Source organism: Hypanus sabinus, chromosome 31, assembly GCF_030144855.1.
Source record: "Hypanus sabinus isolate sHypSab1 chromosome 31, sHypSab1.hap1, whole genome shotgun sequence".
Taxonomy (NCBI): Eukaryota; Metazoa; Chordata; class Chondrichthyes; order Myliobatiformes; family Dasyatidae; genus Hypanus; species Hypanus sabinus.
In genome coordinates, this window is record NC_082736.1 from 11,581,545 (window position 1) to 11,598,782 (window position 17,238).

At 44.5% G+C, this 17,238-nt stretch overlaps 2 protein-coding genes and 1 pseudogene across 2 annotated transcripts; 2 read left to right on the forward strand and 1 right to left on the reverse strand.

Annotated features, from left to right (window-relative positions):
* LOC132383846 (uncharacterized) overlaps window positions 1-17,238 on the reverse strand; it is a 212,306-nt pseudogene that overhangs the window by 175,114 nt on the left and 19,954 nt on the right.
* Window positions 7,767-8,141, forward strand: LOC132383619 (histone H2B 1/2-like). The gene has a single exon (XM_059954814.1). The coding sequence runs from the start codon at window positions 7,767-7,769 to the stop codon at window positions 8,139-8,141; it is 375 nt and encodes a 124-aa protein (XP_059810797.1).
* Window positions 14,158-16,771, forward strand: LOC132383882 (histone H2B 1/2-like). Its single transcript, XM_059955082.1, has one exon. The coding sequence runs from the start codon at window positions 16,396-16,398 to the stop codon at window positions 16,768-16,770; it is 375 nt and encodes a 124-aa protein (XP_059811065.1). The 5' UTR covers window positions 14,158-16,395; the 3' UTR covers window position 16,771.

Consider the following 17,238-nt stretch of genomic DNA (forward strand, 5'->3'; position numbering starts at 1 on the left):
GCACCCTTTCTATGGCTTGCATATACTTCCTGTAGTGAGGCAAACAGAACTGAGCACAGTACTCCAAGTGGGGTCTGACCAGGGTCGGGTATCGCTGCAACATTATCTCTCCAGTCCTAAATTCATTCCCACGATTGATGAAGGCCAATACACCATTTGCCTTCTTAACCACGGAGTCCACCTGTGCAGCTGCTTTGAGCCTCCTATGGACTCGGACCTCAAGATCCCTCTTATCCTTCATACTGCCAAAACTTGACCTACCTGGACATGGTCCATTCACTGTGCGTTTGTGTGCCTGTCGTAATACGTGACTCCCTTGCTCTTATACTCAACACAGTGACCAGTGGGGACCAGCATTCTGTACACCTTATCCCATTGTGTAGCCACGTTCTGTGAACTATGTGCCTGGATCCCAAGATCCCCAAGATCACTCTTCTCACCAATGTTGTGAAGGGGTCAATCATTAACATTATACTTTCTTCTTTCATTTGATCTCCCAAAGTGCCATACCACATTCCCTCCCAGATTAAGTTCCTTCTGCAATTTCTCTGCATATGTTTGTGATCTGTGTCACACTGTGTGCATTGATCAATGTTTACACTGTCCACATTTCCATCAATCTTGCTGTCACATGTAAACTTGTAAACCACCCATCAACATTTTCATCCAAAAATTGATATATATCAGAAACAACATAATTCCCAGCATCAATCCTTGTGGATCACCTCTGTAGACGGACTTCCAGCCCGATATAGACTTCTATGCGGAATCCATTTCTGAATTGAAATTGCAATTTATATTGAATCCCACGGGTCTTTTACAAATGCCTTACTAAGGTCTATAGGGATCGTGTCCACAGTCTTGCCTTCATCAAGCACCAAGATGTTGGGACTGATTCTTTTTACGTTATATGTCAATGATTTCTTTACCCATTTTCTTCATCTGCCTGTCCTTCCCTATTTCCTCAAAAATACCTGCGCCTCCACCTGTCTCTTATAACCATATAACAATTACATCATGGAAGCAGGCCACCTCGGCCCTTTTAGTCCGTGCTGAACGCTTACTCTCACCTAGTCCCACCGACCTGCACTCAGCCCATAACCCTCCATTCCCCTCCTGTGCATATAACTATCCAAATTGACGATGGATTTGATGGACTTGTTGCAAAATTTGCAGATGATATGAAGAGACAGGTGGAGGTGCAGGTATTTTTGAGGAAATAGGGAAGGACAGATGGATGAAGAGAATAGGCAAAGAAGTGGCAGATGGAATCCAGAACTGGGAAGTGTATGGTCATGCACTTTGGTTGAGGAGATATTAGGGTTGACTATTTTCTAAATGGAGAGAAGATACAAAAAATTGAGGTGCAGAGGGATTTTGTAGTCATTGTGCTGGTTCTGTAAAGGTTAATTTGCAGGTTGAGTCTGTGGTGAGGAAGGCAAATATGATGTTAGCATTCATTTCAAGAGGACTAGAATATAAAAGCAAGGATGTAATGTTGAGATTTATGAAGTACTGCTGAGCTCTCACTTGGATTATTGGGAGCAGTTTTGGGCCCTTTATCTTAGGAAGGATGAGCTGAAACTGGATGGGTTTCAAACAAGATTCTCAAAAATGATTCCAGTATTAAACAGCTTGTCATATGAAGAGTGTTTGATGGCTCTGGGCCTTTATTCCCTGGAAGTTAGAACAATGAGGGATGACTAATTGAAACCTATTGAATGGTGAAAGGCTTTGATAAAGTTGATATGGAGAGGACGGGAGTGTCTAAGACCAGAGGACACAACCTCAGAAGAGAGGATCTTCCTTTCAGATTGGAGATGAGGAGGAATTTCTTTAGAGTGTGGTGCATCTGTGGAATTCATTGCCACAGGCGGCAGGTGTGGAGGCCAAGACTTTAGGTATATTTAAGGCAGAAGTTGATGGATTCTTGATTGGTCAGTACATGAAGGGATACAGGGAGAAGGCAGGAGATTGGGGCTGAGAGGAAAAATGTATCAGCCAAGATGAAATGACAGAGCAGACTTGATACACCAAATGGCTTAATTCTACTCCTGTATCTTATAATCTGTATCACCACCACGGAAACCTCGATCAGTTTTGTCAAGCGTGATCTGCCCACATAAAACCATGCTGATTGTCCCTAAGCAGGCCATGCCTTTCCAAATGTGCATAAATCCTGTACCTCAATTTCAAACTCGGATCTGCTGGTCTTTAAACAACTCTCGTACGTCAGATGTGGACTTGTCTGACAGTGGCTGCTCCCAATCAATGCCCCGTGGTTTCTGTCTTACTCCGTCCTAACCTCCCTCCTGCATCAGATCATCATCAACATATTAAAGTGCAGGCATTATCGAATTGTCAGTACACCAGCACATGGTTTGGGGCATAATTCCGAGATTGCAATCCTGGAAGTCCTGCTTTTTTCCGAGTTCCCGAAAATCACTTTGTAGGACCTCATCCTGCTCGTTTAACCCCTTCCGTGCAGCAGGAAGAAAGTTCTCCTTTCAATGTACCCGTTCCACCTTCCCTTCGAGAGGCTTTGTAGCTGAAGCCCCACTCACCTCACACCAGCTCCTCAGCCACCACTTTACCTGGGGTTTAGAAGGCGCCAGAAGCGAGGTCTGTATATCCTTATATCTGCCTATGTATCCTGTTACTTTATGTGACCGGACTTTCATTTCCCTCGCGACCCAAAGGAACAATTGTTCTGATGAATTAACCCTCTCATCACTGGAAGTGACTGCACCCTCGGCCACCAACTGCTGTGTGTGAGGGCGCTCGCGCTGGTCATGGGGCCGGGGAGGGACAGACCGAGGTCCTCGGGGATTTGCGGAACGGAAAAGCACTTCCTATAATTTAAAGCAGGCGAATCAGCAAACTTCCAGAAATCCTCCGGTCTGTACGTGGTGTGTGAGGGTTTTTTGTTCCCGCTCGAGAGCTGTGTTGCGGATAAACCATTGGAAATTGGCGGGTGTGGGAAAGTGAAGGCGGAGCTGGACGATGAGAGGCCGCTCTCGGCTCTGTCCGTCACTCTGACTCTGTCTCCTCCCTACCCGCCTCTGTCTCTCTGCGCGTTTCTCGGGCAGGTCGGGGCGCTGCGTATAAAAGGAGACATCAGCAGTCGGTTTATCAGTGAGCAGCGACCCGAGTGAAACAGCATCATGTCTGGCAGAGGGAAAGGAGGCAAAGGACTGGGCAAAGGCGGAGCCAAGCGGCACCGTAAAGTGCTCCGTGATAACATCCAGGGCATCACCAAACCGGCCATCCGGCGTCTGGCTCGCCGTGGCGGCGTCAAGCGGATCTCGGGTCTGATCTACGAGGAGACCCGCGGGGTGCTGAAGGTTTTCCTGGAGAATGTGATCCGGGATGCGGTCACCTACACTGAACACGCCAAGCGCAAGACGGTCACTGCCATGGATGTGGTGTATGCTCTGAAACGCCAGGGCCGGACTCTCTATGGGTTCGGCGGCTGAAATACTCCCACTTCCTCCCGAGCACAACACAAAGGCTCTTCTAAGAGCCACCCACCGCCTCACAGACGGAGCTGTGTCCACAACCTTTTAATTATTTTTATCGATGCAGTCAGCTGAGTTACATTTGAAACAGATTAATCTGTTCCGCTTGAAATATTCCTGTGATTATGCCGTTCCAGTCAGTGATTACCGTAAATCTTGAATGTATTAAGATCGATCTTAATCCTTTTATCCGTCTCGGACAGAAAGCAGTTCACTCGTTTAGAGAACGGATTTCGTAATTATGCATTTAAATCTTAATTGAATGAATTAGATATTAAATGCATTAAATGAAACTTGACATTGTATAATCCGTCATAATATTAATGGTAAATCATTTTAAAGAAATGTAACCAAGCACCGTTGCTGGGTGCTCTGCAATTGGCGGGCGATTTTAAATTAATCCTGTGCCAAAAACGCTGTATTCCGTTTGGATGAAGTCCGACCGCCGGTATATTCCTAGAATTCCTTCAGTATGTACGTGGTGTATTAGGGAGTTTTTCCTCTCTCAGGAGCTCTGTGTTTCTGATAAACCGCTGGAAATTGACGGGTGTAGAAGTTGAGAGTCCGGTCTCAGCTCTGTCCGTCACTCTGACTTTGTCTCCTCCACTCCTGTCTCTCTGCGCCCTTCTCGGGCAGGAGTAGTGGCAGAGGATTGGAGGATGGATTATGTTATGCAGTAACTTGGGATCGAAGGAAAACCGAACACAGGAAACTGCAGATGGCGGTGAAGGGTCCAGGCCTGAAACGTCGGCTGTTTTCTCGCTGCCTGGCCTGCTGAGTTCCTCCGGCATTGTGTGTATCGCTGCAAGGAAAAGCCTGCGAGCTTCAGACTGGTGAGGCTCGTGTCTGGAAGGAGAGATCACGTGATCCAGGGCAGTGGCTACAATATTGGCCTGGTGGTAGGAGACAAAGTCATCGTTTCGACTGGAGACCTGTGATCAAAAGTGTGACTCAGGGATCGAGTCAAGTCTGCTGCGGCAATTTATTTATTAAAGACTCGGCTGACAATATCAATGCCCGGATCTGCAAATTTACCGATGCCACTAAAGTTGGTGATATCGTGGATTGTGGAAAAAAATGTAACCAGCAATACAACAGGACGGTGATGAAGGAGGTCAGTGATTTGAGGAATGACAGATAAACGTGAGGTGTTCCATTGTCAATGACTAACCAGGGCAGAACTGCCGTGGGGAATGTTCGGTCCCTGGGAGTGTTGTAAAACAGAGAGACATCGGGGTGCAGATATAGAATTCCTTCAAATTGTAAACACAGGTAGGCAGGACGGTGAAGAAGGTGTTTGCCACACTTGCATTCATCGGGAGAGTATTGGGCACTGGACTGTGACGTCACATTACAGCTCTACCAGCCTTGGGGAAACTACTCTTGGAGCAGGGCGTACAGTTATAGTTGCCCTGTGATCAGAGGGTGACATTAAACTGGAGAGGGTGGAAAGGAGATTTAACAGGAGGCTGGATAGGCTGGAACTTCCTCGCCAGAGTGTATGTGACATTAGAGAGGCTGATAAAATAATGGCAGACATTGATATGGTCAGTAGTGAATCTGTTATCTCCAGGGTCATGAATTGGAAGTTAGAGATTACAGGCAAAAAGTGAGAGAGGGAAGAATTAAATGAGACCATGAGGAGCGGGTTTGTACACAGAATGCGCTATTTACATGGAACAAACTACTTCCAGTGATGGTATAGGTGGGCACCATTGCAATATCTCTTGCACTGTGGAGAGGGAAGTTTCACAGGGACATGGGCCAAATGTAGGTAATTGACAATGGTTTTCTTTGTCCACTGGTCAGCATGGATGTGTTGTGCTGAAGGGCCTGTTTCTGTGCTGCATAATTCAGTGACTATGTCTGCTGCTGTGGCAGAGTGGGACGGATAGTGTCAGTAGTGAAAAGGTTTGGGGGACGTAGACAGAAGAGTGAATGGTTGAGGATGGGGCAGATGGAACAGAATGTGGGGAAATGTGAGATCACCCATTCCCTGGATCAAACTGTAAGAGTCGTTTCCACATGGGAATGTTCAGAGGGACCTGGGTGTCCTTGTAAACAAATCACTTGAGTTCACATGCAGATACAACAAGTCATGAGAGAGGCAAACACTATTTTGTCCTGTGATCCAGGAGGAGTGGAGAAGAGGGGTACAGATGTCTCACTGGATTCTATAGGGCCCTGGTGAGGGCACACCTTGAATGTAATGTCCGGGTTTGGTCACACTTCCTTAGGAAGGATATCCCTGCAATTGAGGGAGCGCAGTGACTGTTCCCCACACTGACTGGGCTGGTTCCAGGGATGGAGGGTTGGTTATGTGAGAGGAGTGGGCTAAGTCTATATTCCCTGCAGTTAATGAGAAAATGAGGAAATCTGTTAGATTCGATCAGGATGTGACAGACAACAGGCAACGAGCATCTTTCCCCTGAAGGAGCATTCCATAACTGAGGAAAGAAACCCTCAGAATGAGGCGTAAATCACTAACACGAGAGAATCTGCTGATGCTGGAAATCCAAAGCAACACAAGATGCTGGAGGAACTCATCAGTACAGGCAGCCTGTATGACAAAGAGTAAACAGTGATTTGGCCTCTACTGCTGCCTGTGGCAAAAAATTCCACAGATTCACCACTTTCTGGCTGAAGGAATTCCTCCTCATCTCCATTCTAAAAGGATGTCCTTCTATTTTGAAGCTGTGTGGTCTGGTTTTAGACACTCCCACCACTAGGAAAATCCTCTCCACATCCACTCAATCATGCCCTTGCACTATTTGATCGGTTTCAATTTGGTAACCTTTCTTTATTCGATGTTACAGGGAAGAGTGGCCCAGAGCCATGAAAGGCTCTTCATATGACAAGCCATTTAACCCTGGTAAAATTCTCCATTTGTGACGTCATGTCAGCAGAAAAAGTTCTGGATTTCGGAGGTTTTTATATTTTAGAATTATGGGTGAATCTGCACACCTTAATCACTAGTTTGTATTGCAGTAAACACTGTTAATTTAACCCATGCGATCCCAGGCACACAGATACAAAATAAAGACAGATGTAAATTTATAGTATGGAAGTTGAACCTTACTTGGAGGTAAAGCCTGATTACTAGGCCTCTGAACATTGTACTCTACAAATGGTCAAAATACAGCCAAGGAACAAGGTCTAAAATATCCACAACATGCCTCTCATTATCTTGGTCGATGGGCTAAACACAAGCTGGGTCTGATCAACCCTGGTTCGGTCACCTGGCCAAAGGAATCTCATGATTAACGACCTGAAACCCCCAATAACCCCAGGTTGCAGTACTGATGATGTATCCCTTAGCACACCCGGTTCTTTAAGCCAAGTGTGGTCAGGCCACGTTAATGAAAGGCATCGGGTAGATTAAAGTGGCTCCACTACCCTCTCCACCATAGCTCCACATATCTCACCATACTAAACTCCACAGCCTTATCTCTCCCAGCCCCACATATACATCCACCAGCCCTACCGTCAAACCTAATCCTAAGAAGGTGCACCTACCCATTCTAACCCTGGCCACACACCCACAAACACGATTACTAGTGTAAGTAGGGGGAAGATCCAATAAGGGCAAGTGTTGGACCTGGTGAAAGAAGGCATGGGCCAGATCAAAGTGGCAGTGTTGCCTGACTCTGAATCGAGAGTGACGAGATGAAGAAGCACAAGAGGGTGATTCTCCGAATGCCCGCATAATCTCTTTGTTATTTTGATTTTGTTCTGATAGTCCTCTGTCTATTTGAATATGTTGGTATAATTCATATTTAATTCCAGTTTTTCTTGTCAATGTTGTGTCTGATGAAACGTGTCTGTGATGCTGGTACAAATCCGTTGTTCCTTTCACCTGTGCATAAATAAGCTCGATTTGAACTTTACATTGAAATGTTCAAATCTCTCCTTCGCTCCCCTGCTGCCCTGTCATGAACTGAACGTCTTCGTGTTTAATTTTACAATATTTCATCTGATTTTATTTTCATTCTGCTTTTGAAATTTGCGTTTCCCTTTTCAATTTCAGCCCGCACCCCCGCCTGTCTCTGCCCTTCTGTACTTCCTCCCGCATTAAACGACAGCGGTAACCGCCACATATTGGCGCCGCTTCCCATCCCCCAGCGTTCCGATTGGTGAGTCATTTCTCCAAACATCCAATGGGGATTAACATACCACTTTGGGCGCTGGCTGTTTAGTCCGGGCTCGGAACAGCTTCTGCTTATTATTGTGTTTGAAGCCGACGGGGAAATGCCTGATGCACCGAAACCCGCTCCCAAGAAGGGCGCCAAGAAAGCTCTGTCCAAACCGGCGAGCAAGTCTGGCAAGAAGCGCAAGAGGGCGAGGAAGGAGAGTTACGCAATCTACATCTACAAAGTGATGAAGCAGGTTCACCCCGACACCGGCATCTCCTCCAAGGCCATGAGCATCATGAATTCATTCGTGAACGATATCTTCGAGCGCATTGCGGCTGAGGCTTCCCTCCTGGCTCACTACAACAAGCGGTCCACCATCAGCTCCTGGGAGATCCAGACCGCCGTGCGCCTGCTGCTGCTCGGGGAGCTGGCCAAGCACGCCGTGTCCGAAGGGACAAAAGCGGTGACCAAGTACACCAGCTCCAAGTGAAGTCAAGTTTACTGACAAAACAAACGGGAAAATCAAAGGCTCTTTTAAGAGCCACTCACGGTTTCATTAAGAGTTACAAAATATTGAGACATGTATTTGAGGTAAGTTTGAAAATTTACTTTTGATGCGCTCATTCAGAATCTTATCTCCGTTACTCAGAAATTGCTGTCCACTATTCAGCAGAATCCCGATTTCTCTGTTACATTCCAGAGTACTGCACAGGCACGGAATCGTCACGCTCCCCTTCCCCGTCATTTCCTCTCGGTCATCCGGTTTCTTTGAAGAAGACACTAATTGTTGTTTCTGGTTTAATTATCGTGGAGAATGCGGTTCATTAAGTTTTGTCCCATTTTGGTTACTTCTCTTAACCCCTTTCAAACGCGAGAGCTGAACACTCACGGTTTGTTCAGACTGTATTTGTTAAAGCTCCACTTTCTGAAGGGCCATCCGTCGGTAAACTGACTTGAGTTTATACAATGACCGTCCCCGAACATTTAACAATTGAAAGAAATCGGTGAACAAAGTCTCCAGACACCGTCGCGGTATTAACTACACTTGGTTTAAATGTGTCGGTCTTCAGTAATGGGGGTAAAGGGTCGACACACAAACCTGTTTATGGTTTAATTTCAGCAACAAAGGCTTTTTTGGCGGTCTTTTGCAAATTTCAGTTTATTTCGACGGTTAGGTTATTTTCAGCTGCGTCTTGATTTGTGAATAAAGCAGCTCTCAGATTGGAATATTTTACTGTTTCACCAATCATAAACGTCCCGCTACGTTTCTCCAGAGTGTATAAGAAGGGGGAATACGCATATTTCCAGAAGCCAGAATTTTTCATGGTCAAGACTTCAAGTTTATTTCTGATTTATCAGATCTATCTGACGTTGTATGTATTCAGGAAACCTGGTTGTTACCACATTTAAATTCTTCCTTCCAGGATTATGTTGTAATTAGGGGAGATAGATTAGTTTGTAAAGAAGGTGCTGTTGCAAATTTTATACAGAAAGGAAGAAGGCGTACAGTTGTGGATGTAAATGAAATGTATGAGGCACTTGTCGAAGTATTTGATTCAACAGGTAGCGTCATTAAAGAGGTATATTATTATAACCATTGTGGAAAGCTTTCGATTGATTTGTTGGAGAGTATATGTAGCTCTAGCTCACTAAGGGCTGTATGGCTGGGGATTTTAATGCATAGAGTTCACTGTGGGGTTGTTCTCAGAATGATGGTGATGGTTTGATTATAGAAGAGTTTTAGATATTTCACATATTGTGTGTCTTACTGGTGGGAGAGTTATGAGATTTAATGTTCATAATAGTTCTGAAATTGCTGTAAATTTAATTTAATATCAAGCATTCAGGCAGCAGTGAGTGAGTGGTATGTCATGGGAGATGAAACATTGGAGAGTGATCATATTCTTCTATTTATAAGCCTGGGTTTAGATTTATATCGGGACAAGAAGCCACTTTCAGGAGGTGGAATTTTGGTAAAGCAAATTGGAGAAGTTTTAATGTTTTATGTGATGAACGGAACATCTGTCTGAATTGAATAGTGAGGATGATGTCGATTTCTGCAAAGAAAGGTTGTCACATTATTCCTCAAATTTGCTGGAAGAGATTCATATTAAAAAGTGTATTAATAGGAGAAAGACTGTACCATGGTGGACGGAGGAGTGTGCAGAGGCAATTATTGAGAGAAATGTGGCATTTCGGAAAGTTAGGAAGTATCACTGTCTGCGTGATCTTATTAAGTGTAACAGGTCACAGGCCGTGGTGAGGAAAGTCATGAAGGTTGTGAAAAAGATTGGAAACCAGCTGTAGCAATGATAGTGATGTAGAGTTTTCTTTGTGTGAATTTAGGAAAGCTGTTATTAGTACAGGGCTGACAGCTCCAGGAAAGCATGGTACATGTTATTGCATGTTTAAACATATGGCCACAGCTCTCTTGAGATAATATTACATTTTTGAATCATAATTGGCATTCAGGCCATCTTGCTCATGGAAAATTACAATTGTAGTGTCTATTCTAAATCCTGGGAAACCCCTGTTGGATCCTACTCGTTACAGACCAATATCACTGATGTCCCATTTGTGTAAAGTTATGGAATTTATGGTAATAGAATGGTTGAATTATATTTTGGAAAAGGGAGGTGACGTGCTGTTGTTAATATACCGGATTAATTTGAGGGGGCAAGTGTTGGTTCAACGCCACATGTCCCAAAAGCTGTCAATGTTTTTATGCAGAAAACTCAGCATCTACTTCAACACAGCAAGCTTCCACAAACAATATACTCAGTGGAAATGTCAATCCATGGCCTCCTATACTGTCACGATGAGGCCACACTCAAGGAGGAGGAACAACACCTTGTATTCTATCTGGGCAGCCTCCAATCTGACGGCATGAACATCAATTTCTTGATCTTCCGGTCATGCCTCCCCTCCCTCATCATTCCCCATCCCCTTTTCCCTCTCGTTGCCTGCCCATCACCTCCCTCGGGTGTTCCTCCCCCCCTTTCTTCCACAGCCTTCTGTTCTCTCCTATCAGACTCCACCTTCTCCAGCCCTGTAGCTCTTTCACCAATCAACTTCCCAGCTCTTTACTTCATCTCCCCCCCTCCCAGTTCCACTTATCACTTTGTGTTTCTCTCTCCCCTCCACCATCCTTAAAATTTACTCCTCATTGTTTTTTCTCCAGTCCTGCTGATAACTGCAGATTTTCTTCTCTTTATTACTCAATGTCAACAGGCATTCTATATGACAACTGTCAAAGTCCCACTCACTGAGAAATGTAGATATGAAACTCGAGGTTCAGTAGATGCTGAGAATAAACTGCAAAGTAACACACAAAGTACTGCAGGAACTCAGCAGTTTGGGCAGCATCTGAGCAGAGAAATAAACAGTCTAGATAGTATGAAGTGTTTTGGCCCATAACATTCACTATTTATTCCTCTCCATAGATGCTGCTGGGGCTACTGAGTCCCTCCAGCATTTTGCAAACATAAACCTCTTTTTTTTCAGTCAATCAGTTTCCAGATGCTGCTGAACTTTCATTTGTAGCCTCATCCTCCTGATCTGGTTCCCTCTTTCTACTCCCCATCAACTCGAGCCTCCATCACATCTAGAGCCGCCAAGCCCTCATTTGTGCTGACCCTACTTGTTTCTGCTCCATCAAATATTAACCCACCATTCTGCTCATACTTTAGAGGAGAGCGTTGTATTGCAACAGGCCAGCTGTGTGGGGCACGGCCCTTCAAAATCAGTGAAAATCACCCAAAACAGTGAATAGAGCTGGGCAGAGCCAATAGTACCAGTGATATCGAGGAGCAGACAGGGAAACAGATCCTGTAAAGGTATAAAAATAAGAGTTGTCATGATGGGAAATTTTAATTTGCTAAATATAGATTGTGCTCTTCCTAGAGCAAGGGTTTCAGATGAGGTGAAATTTGTTAGGTGTGTTCAGGAAGGTTTCTTGACACAATATGTAGTTAAGCTTACGAGAGGAGAGGCTGCACTTGATTTGGTATTGGGAAATGAACCCGGTCAGGTGTCAGATCTCTCAGTAGGAGAGCATTTTGGAGATAGTGATTGTAATCCTATCACCTTTACTATATCATTGGAGAGATATAGGAGCAGACAAGTTAGAAACACATTTAATTGGAATACGGGGAATTATGAGGCTATCAGGCAGGAAATTGGAAGCTTAAATTGGAAACAAATGTTCTCAAGGAAAAGTACGGAAGAAGTGTGGCAAATGTTCAGGGAATACTTCAGTGAAGTTCTGCAATAGTTATGTTCCAATGAGACACATAAGTTATGGTAGTGTGCAGGAACTCTGGTCTGCAAAGGCTGTAATAAATCTAGTCAAGAAGAAAATAAAATGTTACAGAAGGTTTAGTGAGCTAGGTTATGTTAGAGATCTTGAAGATTATAAGGCTAACAGGAAGGAGCTTAAGAAGGAAATTAGTAGAACCAGAAGGGGCCAGGAGAAGGCCTTGGCAGATGGATTAAAGAAAAACCCAAGGCATTCTACAAGTATGGGAAGAGCAGGAGGATAAGACGTGAAAGAATAGGACCTGTCAAATGTAACAGTGGGACAAGTGTGTATGGAACCGGAGGAAATAGCAGAGGTAATTAATGAATACTTTAGTATTCACTATGGAAAAGGATTTTAGTGATTGTAGTGATGACTTGCAGCAGACTGAAAAGCTTGAGCATGTAGACATTAAGAAAGAGGATTTATTTTACTCAGAGAGTAGTGAGTGTGTGGAATGTGCTGCTGGCAACAGTGGTGAAGGAAGATATGATAGGCTCTTTTAAGAGACTTTTGGAATGGTAGATGGAACATAGAAAAATAAACGGATGTGGGTAAGCCTAGTAATTTCTAGGGTAGGGAGATATTCAGCACAACCTTGTAGGCCGAAGGGCCTTTATTGTGCTGTAGGCTTTCTACGTTTCTATGTTCTAGAAAGATTTTAACCATACAAGACTTCATCCTTGGTCCAGAGCTGTGAGGAATGAAGTCTATTTGGGACAAAACCCTAGTGAATTCATCTTCTGCAGTTTCCAGAAAGTTATGGATTTAATTCAAAGTAACCCTCTTAAGTCACAGACTGAGCAGTTGCAACCTGAATATTATAGGGTGAGTGAGATGTGAACAGCAGTGATGGATTTGAAAGCTCTGGTGTAGAATAGGAAGGTGAGCTGGTACCAGATGGACTGAGTGGCCTCTCTACTGTACATTAGCTGTGTGACAGGCAGAAAGCACCTGAAATAGAGCTGATTAATTTGTCACAGATCCACAATATTAATACCAGGGTATTTTAAGACTAACATCAGCAGAACGAACCCTCCAATGCTCAGTGACCAGTGATCAGTTCCAATATCTGCAGAATCTGACATTAACAGCTCACATGAACTTCCAACTAGATTCAGCCACCATGATGGTTAAAATGTCCACATAGAGCTTATTTCAACTTTCTCCCTAATGTGAAGTTGCCAGTGTTTCAGCAAGTGGGATGACTGTGTAAATTACTTTGCTGACACAAGACCGAAGTGGGTCTTCTATGTATTTATAAACTCACTGGAGCCTCACAAAGTGGGTGAACTGAATGAATCTCTTCCCATGCTCGGAACAGGTGTGAAGCTACACTGAGAGACAGAGACAACTGAGCCAAGTCTAGCTGCTCACCGGTGCGACCTGGCTGATGGTTTAAGAGCTCATGTGACTGAATGAGTCCTCTCCCACACAAAGAGCAGGTGAATGGCCTCTCCCCCTGTGAACTGGCTGGTGTACCTGCAGGTTCAGTGGCCTTGTGAATCCCTTGCAAGATGAGAGGTGGTGAATGTCAGCTCATTGGTATCATCTCTGTGGCCATTTATCAGGTCAGATCAAGGACAGGTCAGCGTATTGGGGTTCTCCTTGCTCAGACTGGTGTGCTGTCTTCTCCACCATCTCCTCCTTCACATTCAATAATTGGTAGCCTTCAAATGTTGGGGAACTGGCAGACACATCAGACCTGACAAACTGTTGTGTTTGAGATTCCCAGACAGAAATTCTTTGCCTTTTCTATCCAACAAATGAAAGACAATATTTCAGCTGAGATTATTTTAGTTTTTATGTTGACATCTGATGTCACACTGTTGCAGTGAGGCTGAACTCAATTTGGAGGATCAACACTTCTAACTGGGAATAGTTCAGGCATAAGGGCACAACATCAAATTCTTTTTTCCTCTCTTTTCCTCTCTGCCCTTCATCAAACTGTGACTTGGCTTAGTTTGTCTCTCTCCATTTTTACAGCTTCACATCCTGGGTATCTCCCACAGACCTACTAAGTACACATATTTGTTGGCATTTGGCGTTGATAGACTTAGAGTCAGCAATACCATTGAACCTGAAGAAAATGTGATCAGGCTTTCTTGTTGCAGACTGACACTGCGGTATTCTTGTGGTGTGAATGCTACTGGTACCCAGTATTTTATTGTGGGTTTTTACAAATAAAATGGCATGAGGCATTTTCTTTTTAAGGACAACTATAACAACTCTGTTATTGTCCTCCAAACACAGAAACAAAGCACAGTTTTAAAAAAAAATCATGCAATTACATCATAACATCTGTCCAGCCTTTTAAAGACAAACAAAACTCAATGTTGGTGGTTGTTAATTCTGCATGTTTCCACCCATTACATTAATCTACACAGACACTCCATTCCCCCAGTCCTCTCACTGCTCCCCCTCTGTGATCATTATAGCAGTTTATTTCCTTTCAATGTCACTTGCAGGATGATATGGATGAACACATCAAGATCCCTCAGTGTATCCGTGCTCCTTTTCCTGTGGAGTTTCCTCTAACATTGGACCAATAAAACTCTTCACACTTGTCCAGATTAAACTCTGTCCCCATTTCACCATCCAGGTTTCCAACTGGTCTGCATCCAGTTCTGTCTGTATGTTCACCATCCACAACTGCACCAACATTCATGTCATCAGCAAGCTGTTCAGCCCGTGTGTGTTTTAATCTGATCAGACAGAGGCCCCATCACTGATCACTGTGGATACACTGGTTACAGATCCGCAGTCAAAATCATTCTCAGTTCCATCAGCCTGAATCTTGCTACACAATACACCCCATTCAAACCCTCCCACACAGAGAATCGAGGAAAGTTACATATTTATCACAAGCCCAGAGTTGGATTCAATGGTCTGGTCTTGTTGCTCTGGATGCCCTGCTGCAAAGTACATTCAGAGTAGTTGAATGTAACCAGGTACATCATCCCTGAGATACCAATATACAACATTGTGTCACAAACAAGAGAAAATCTGTAGATGCTGGAAATCCAAACAACACACACAAAATGCTGAAGTAACTCAGTAGGCCAGGCAGCATCTGTAGTACAAAAAAATACAGTCAATGTTTCGGTCCAAAAACATTTGGCAAGACTGGAGACAAACAGAGTTTGTCAAAGAGAGTGAGAGTTGAAATGTGGGGATAAGGGAGAGAGAAAACAAGGTGACAGGTGAATGCCGAAATGGTGGAATGAAGTAAAGAGCTGGGAAGTTGATTGGTGAAAGAGAGATAAGGCCATGGAAGAAAGAAAAGGGGGGAAGAGCACACGGTGTAGGTGATGGGTGGGCAAGGCGAGAGAGGAAAAAGGGGAGGGGAATTGGTGAGGGGGGCATTACCAGACATTCAAGAATTTGACGTTCATGCTATCAGTTTGGAAGCTACCCAGATAGAAAATGTTGTTCTTCCAAGCTAAGTGTGGCCTCATCGCATTGTATGATTTTATTTAATTAAACTTGATTTAATCAAAGAGTTCAACTATAAGAATGAAACTGGAAGAATTTTATCCATTTCCACTGCATGAGAGATTCGAAAATACAGTGCGAAGTCCAACTCCCTCACAGTACCAGAGACTGACAGATACAGAATGATCCCCGCACTCTCACACTGTACCAGAGACTGACAGATACAGAATGAACCACACACTCTCTCACACTGTACCAGAGACTGACAGGTACAGAATGAACCCACACTTTCACACTGTACCAGATTAAGACGGGTAGAGACAATCTGTTGTTTAACAAATCTGGACAACCCTCATCACCACCTCAGCAGCACCACTTTGACCACTTTACACTGCAATGGGATCTTGTTGAAATTCTGTCGCCTCTTTATAATTCAGTAGAACATGTTTTTATTGTGTGAATGTTGTGTCTCCGATACTGTGTGTCACTAATCTGCTGCAAGCCAGTTGCATATGACAATAATCGAATTTCACCCTCACTCAGAAATGGGTCTCTCATGCTGACAATTGGATCTTCGATCTCCTGCTGCCATATTTCATTACGTAAATGTTTCATATTATCAAGTGTGAGTTTTTCTCATTCCATCTGCTTTTCTAGCAGACACCATAGGTCGAATGGCCGAATACTGCCCCTGTACTTTATGGCCCATTTTGTATTTTAGATTCCCCTCCTGCCGAATGAACCGGCAGCGGCAACTCAGCAGATCAACGCCAGTTCCCGGTCCACGGTGTTAGCCAAAACGACAACGGGCAGTGGAGAGAGTTCTGATTGGTTGTGCTGTTCCTTCAGATAGCCAATCAAATGATAGGACTGCATGAATCGTTTCTTCAAATAGCCATTGGGAATTCAAAGCATTGCCATCCCTCATTAGCATACTGTTCTGGGTGCTGCCTATTTAGTTTGGGCTCCCGGCCAGTTCTGCTTATTTCTGGGTCTGAAACGGACGGACGGAATGCATGAGCCAGCGAAATCCGCTCCGAAGAAGGGCGCCAAGAAAGCTTTGCCCAAACCAGCGGGTAAGGCAGGGAAAAAACGCACGAGGCTGAGGAAGGAGAGTTACTCCATCTACATCTACAAAGTGATGAAGCAGGTTCACCCCGATACTGGCATCTCCTCCAAGGCCATGAGCATCATGAACTCGTTCGTCAACGATATCTTCGAGCGAATCGGGGGCGAGGCTTCCCGCTTGGCCCACTACAACAAGCGGTCAACCATCACTTCCCGGGAGATCCAGACCGCTGTGCGCCTGCTGCTGCCCGGGGAACTGGCCAAACACGCAGTGTCAGAAGGGACGAAGGCGGTGACCAAGTACACCAGCTCCAAGTAAAGCTCCCCAGTGAGATGATCGAAAACACAACGGCTCTTTTAAGAGCCACTCACAATTTCACTGAGAGAGTTGTAGTTACATTTAGACAATAAGTTGCACATATCTTATGTCTGATGATTTTTAAAAGACCTAAAGTACGGTGGGAATATCCGGTTCCTCTTCTCCGTATAATGCCGGTGCTTTACATTCCTCCCACTGCACTGACACGGAATTGTAACCTCCCCATCCCCATCGGTCTGTCCCTGCCGGTATCCGTGTCGAGCGGAGGATTGCTGCCGTTGCTGTTTTAGCTGTGGGTTCAGGAGTTTATTAGTTTCAGTTGGGTAACTTCTAGGAATCTCATTTCAATGCGAGGCCTGAGGGAGTTAATGGTTCTTTCATCGAACAACTTTTTAAAATTGCAGACGAGAGGTTGGTCACAGTTTGAGGAGCCGTTTGTCCATAACTTGATAACATTTACACAGTGAC

What these genes read in the sequence shown, in the direction of transcription:
- LOC132383619 (XM_059954814.1), top strand. Translation starts at nt 7,767, where the DNA reads ATGCCTGATGCACCGAAACCCGCTCCCAAGAAGGGCGCCAAGAAAGCT.
- LOC132383882 (XM_059955082.1), top strand. Translation starts at nt 16,396, where the DNA reads ATGCATGAGCCAGCGAAATCCGCTCCGAAGAAGGGCGCCAAGAAAGCT.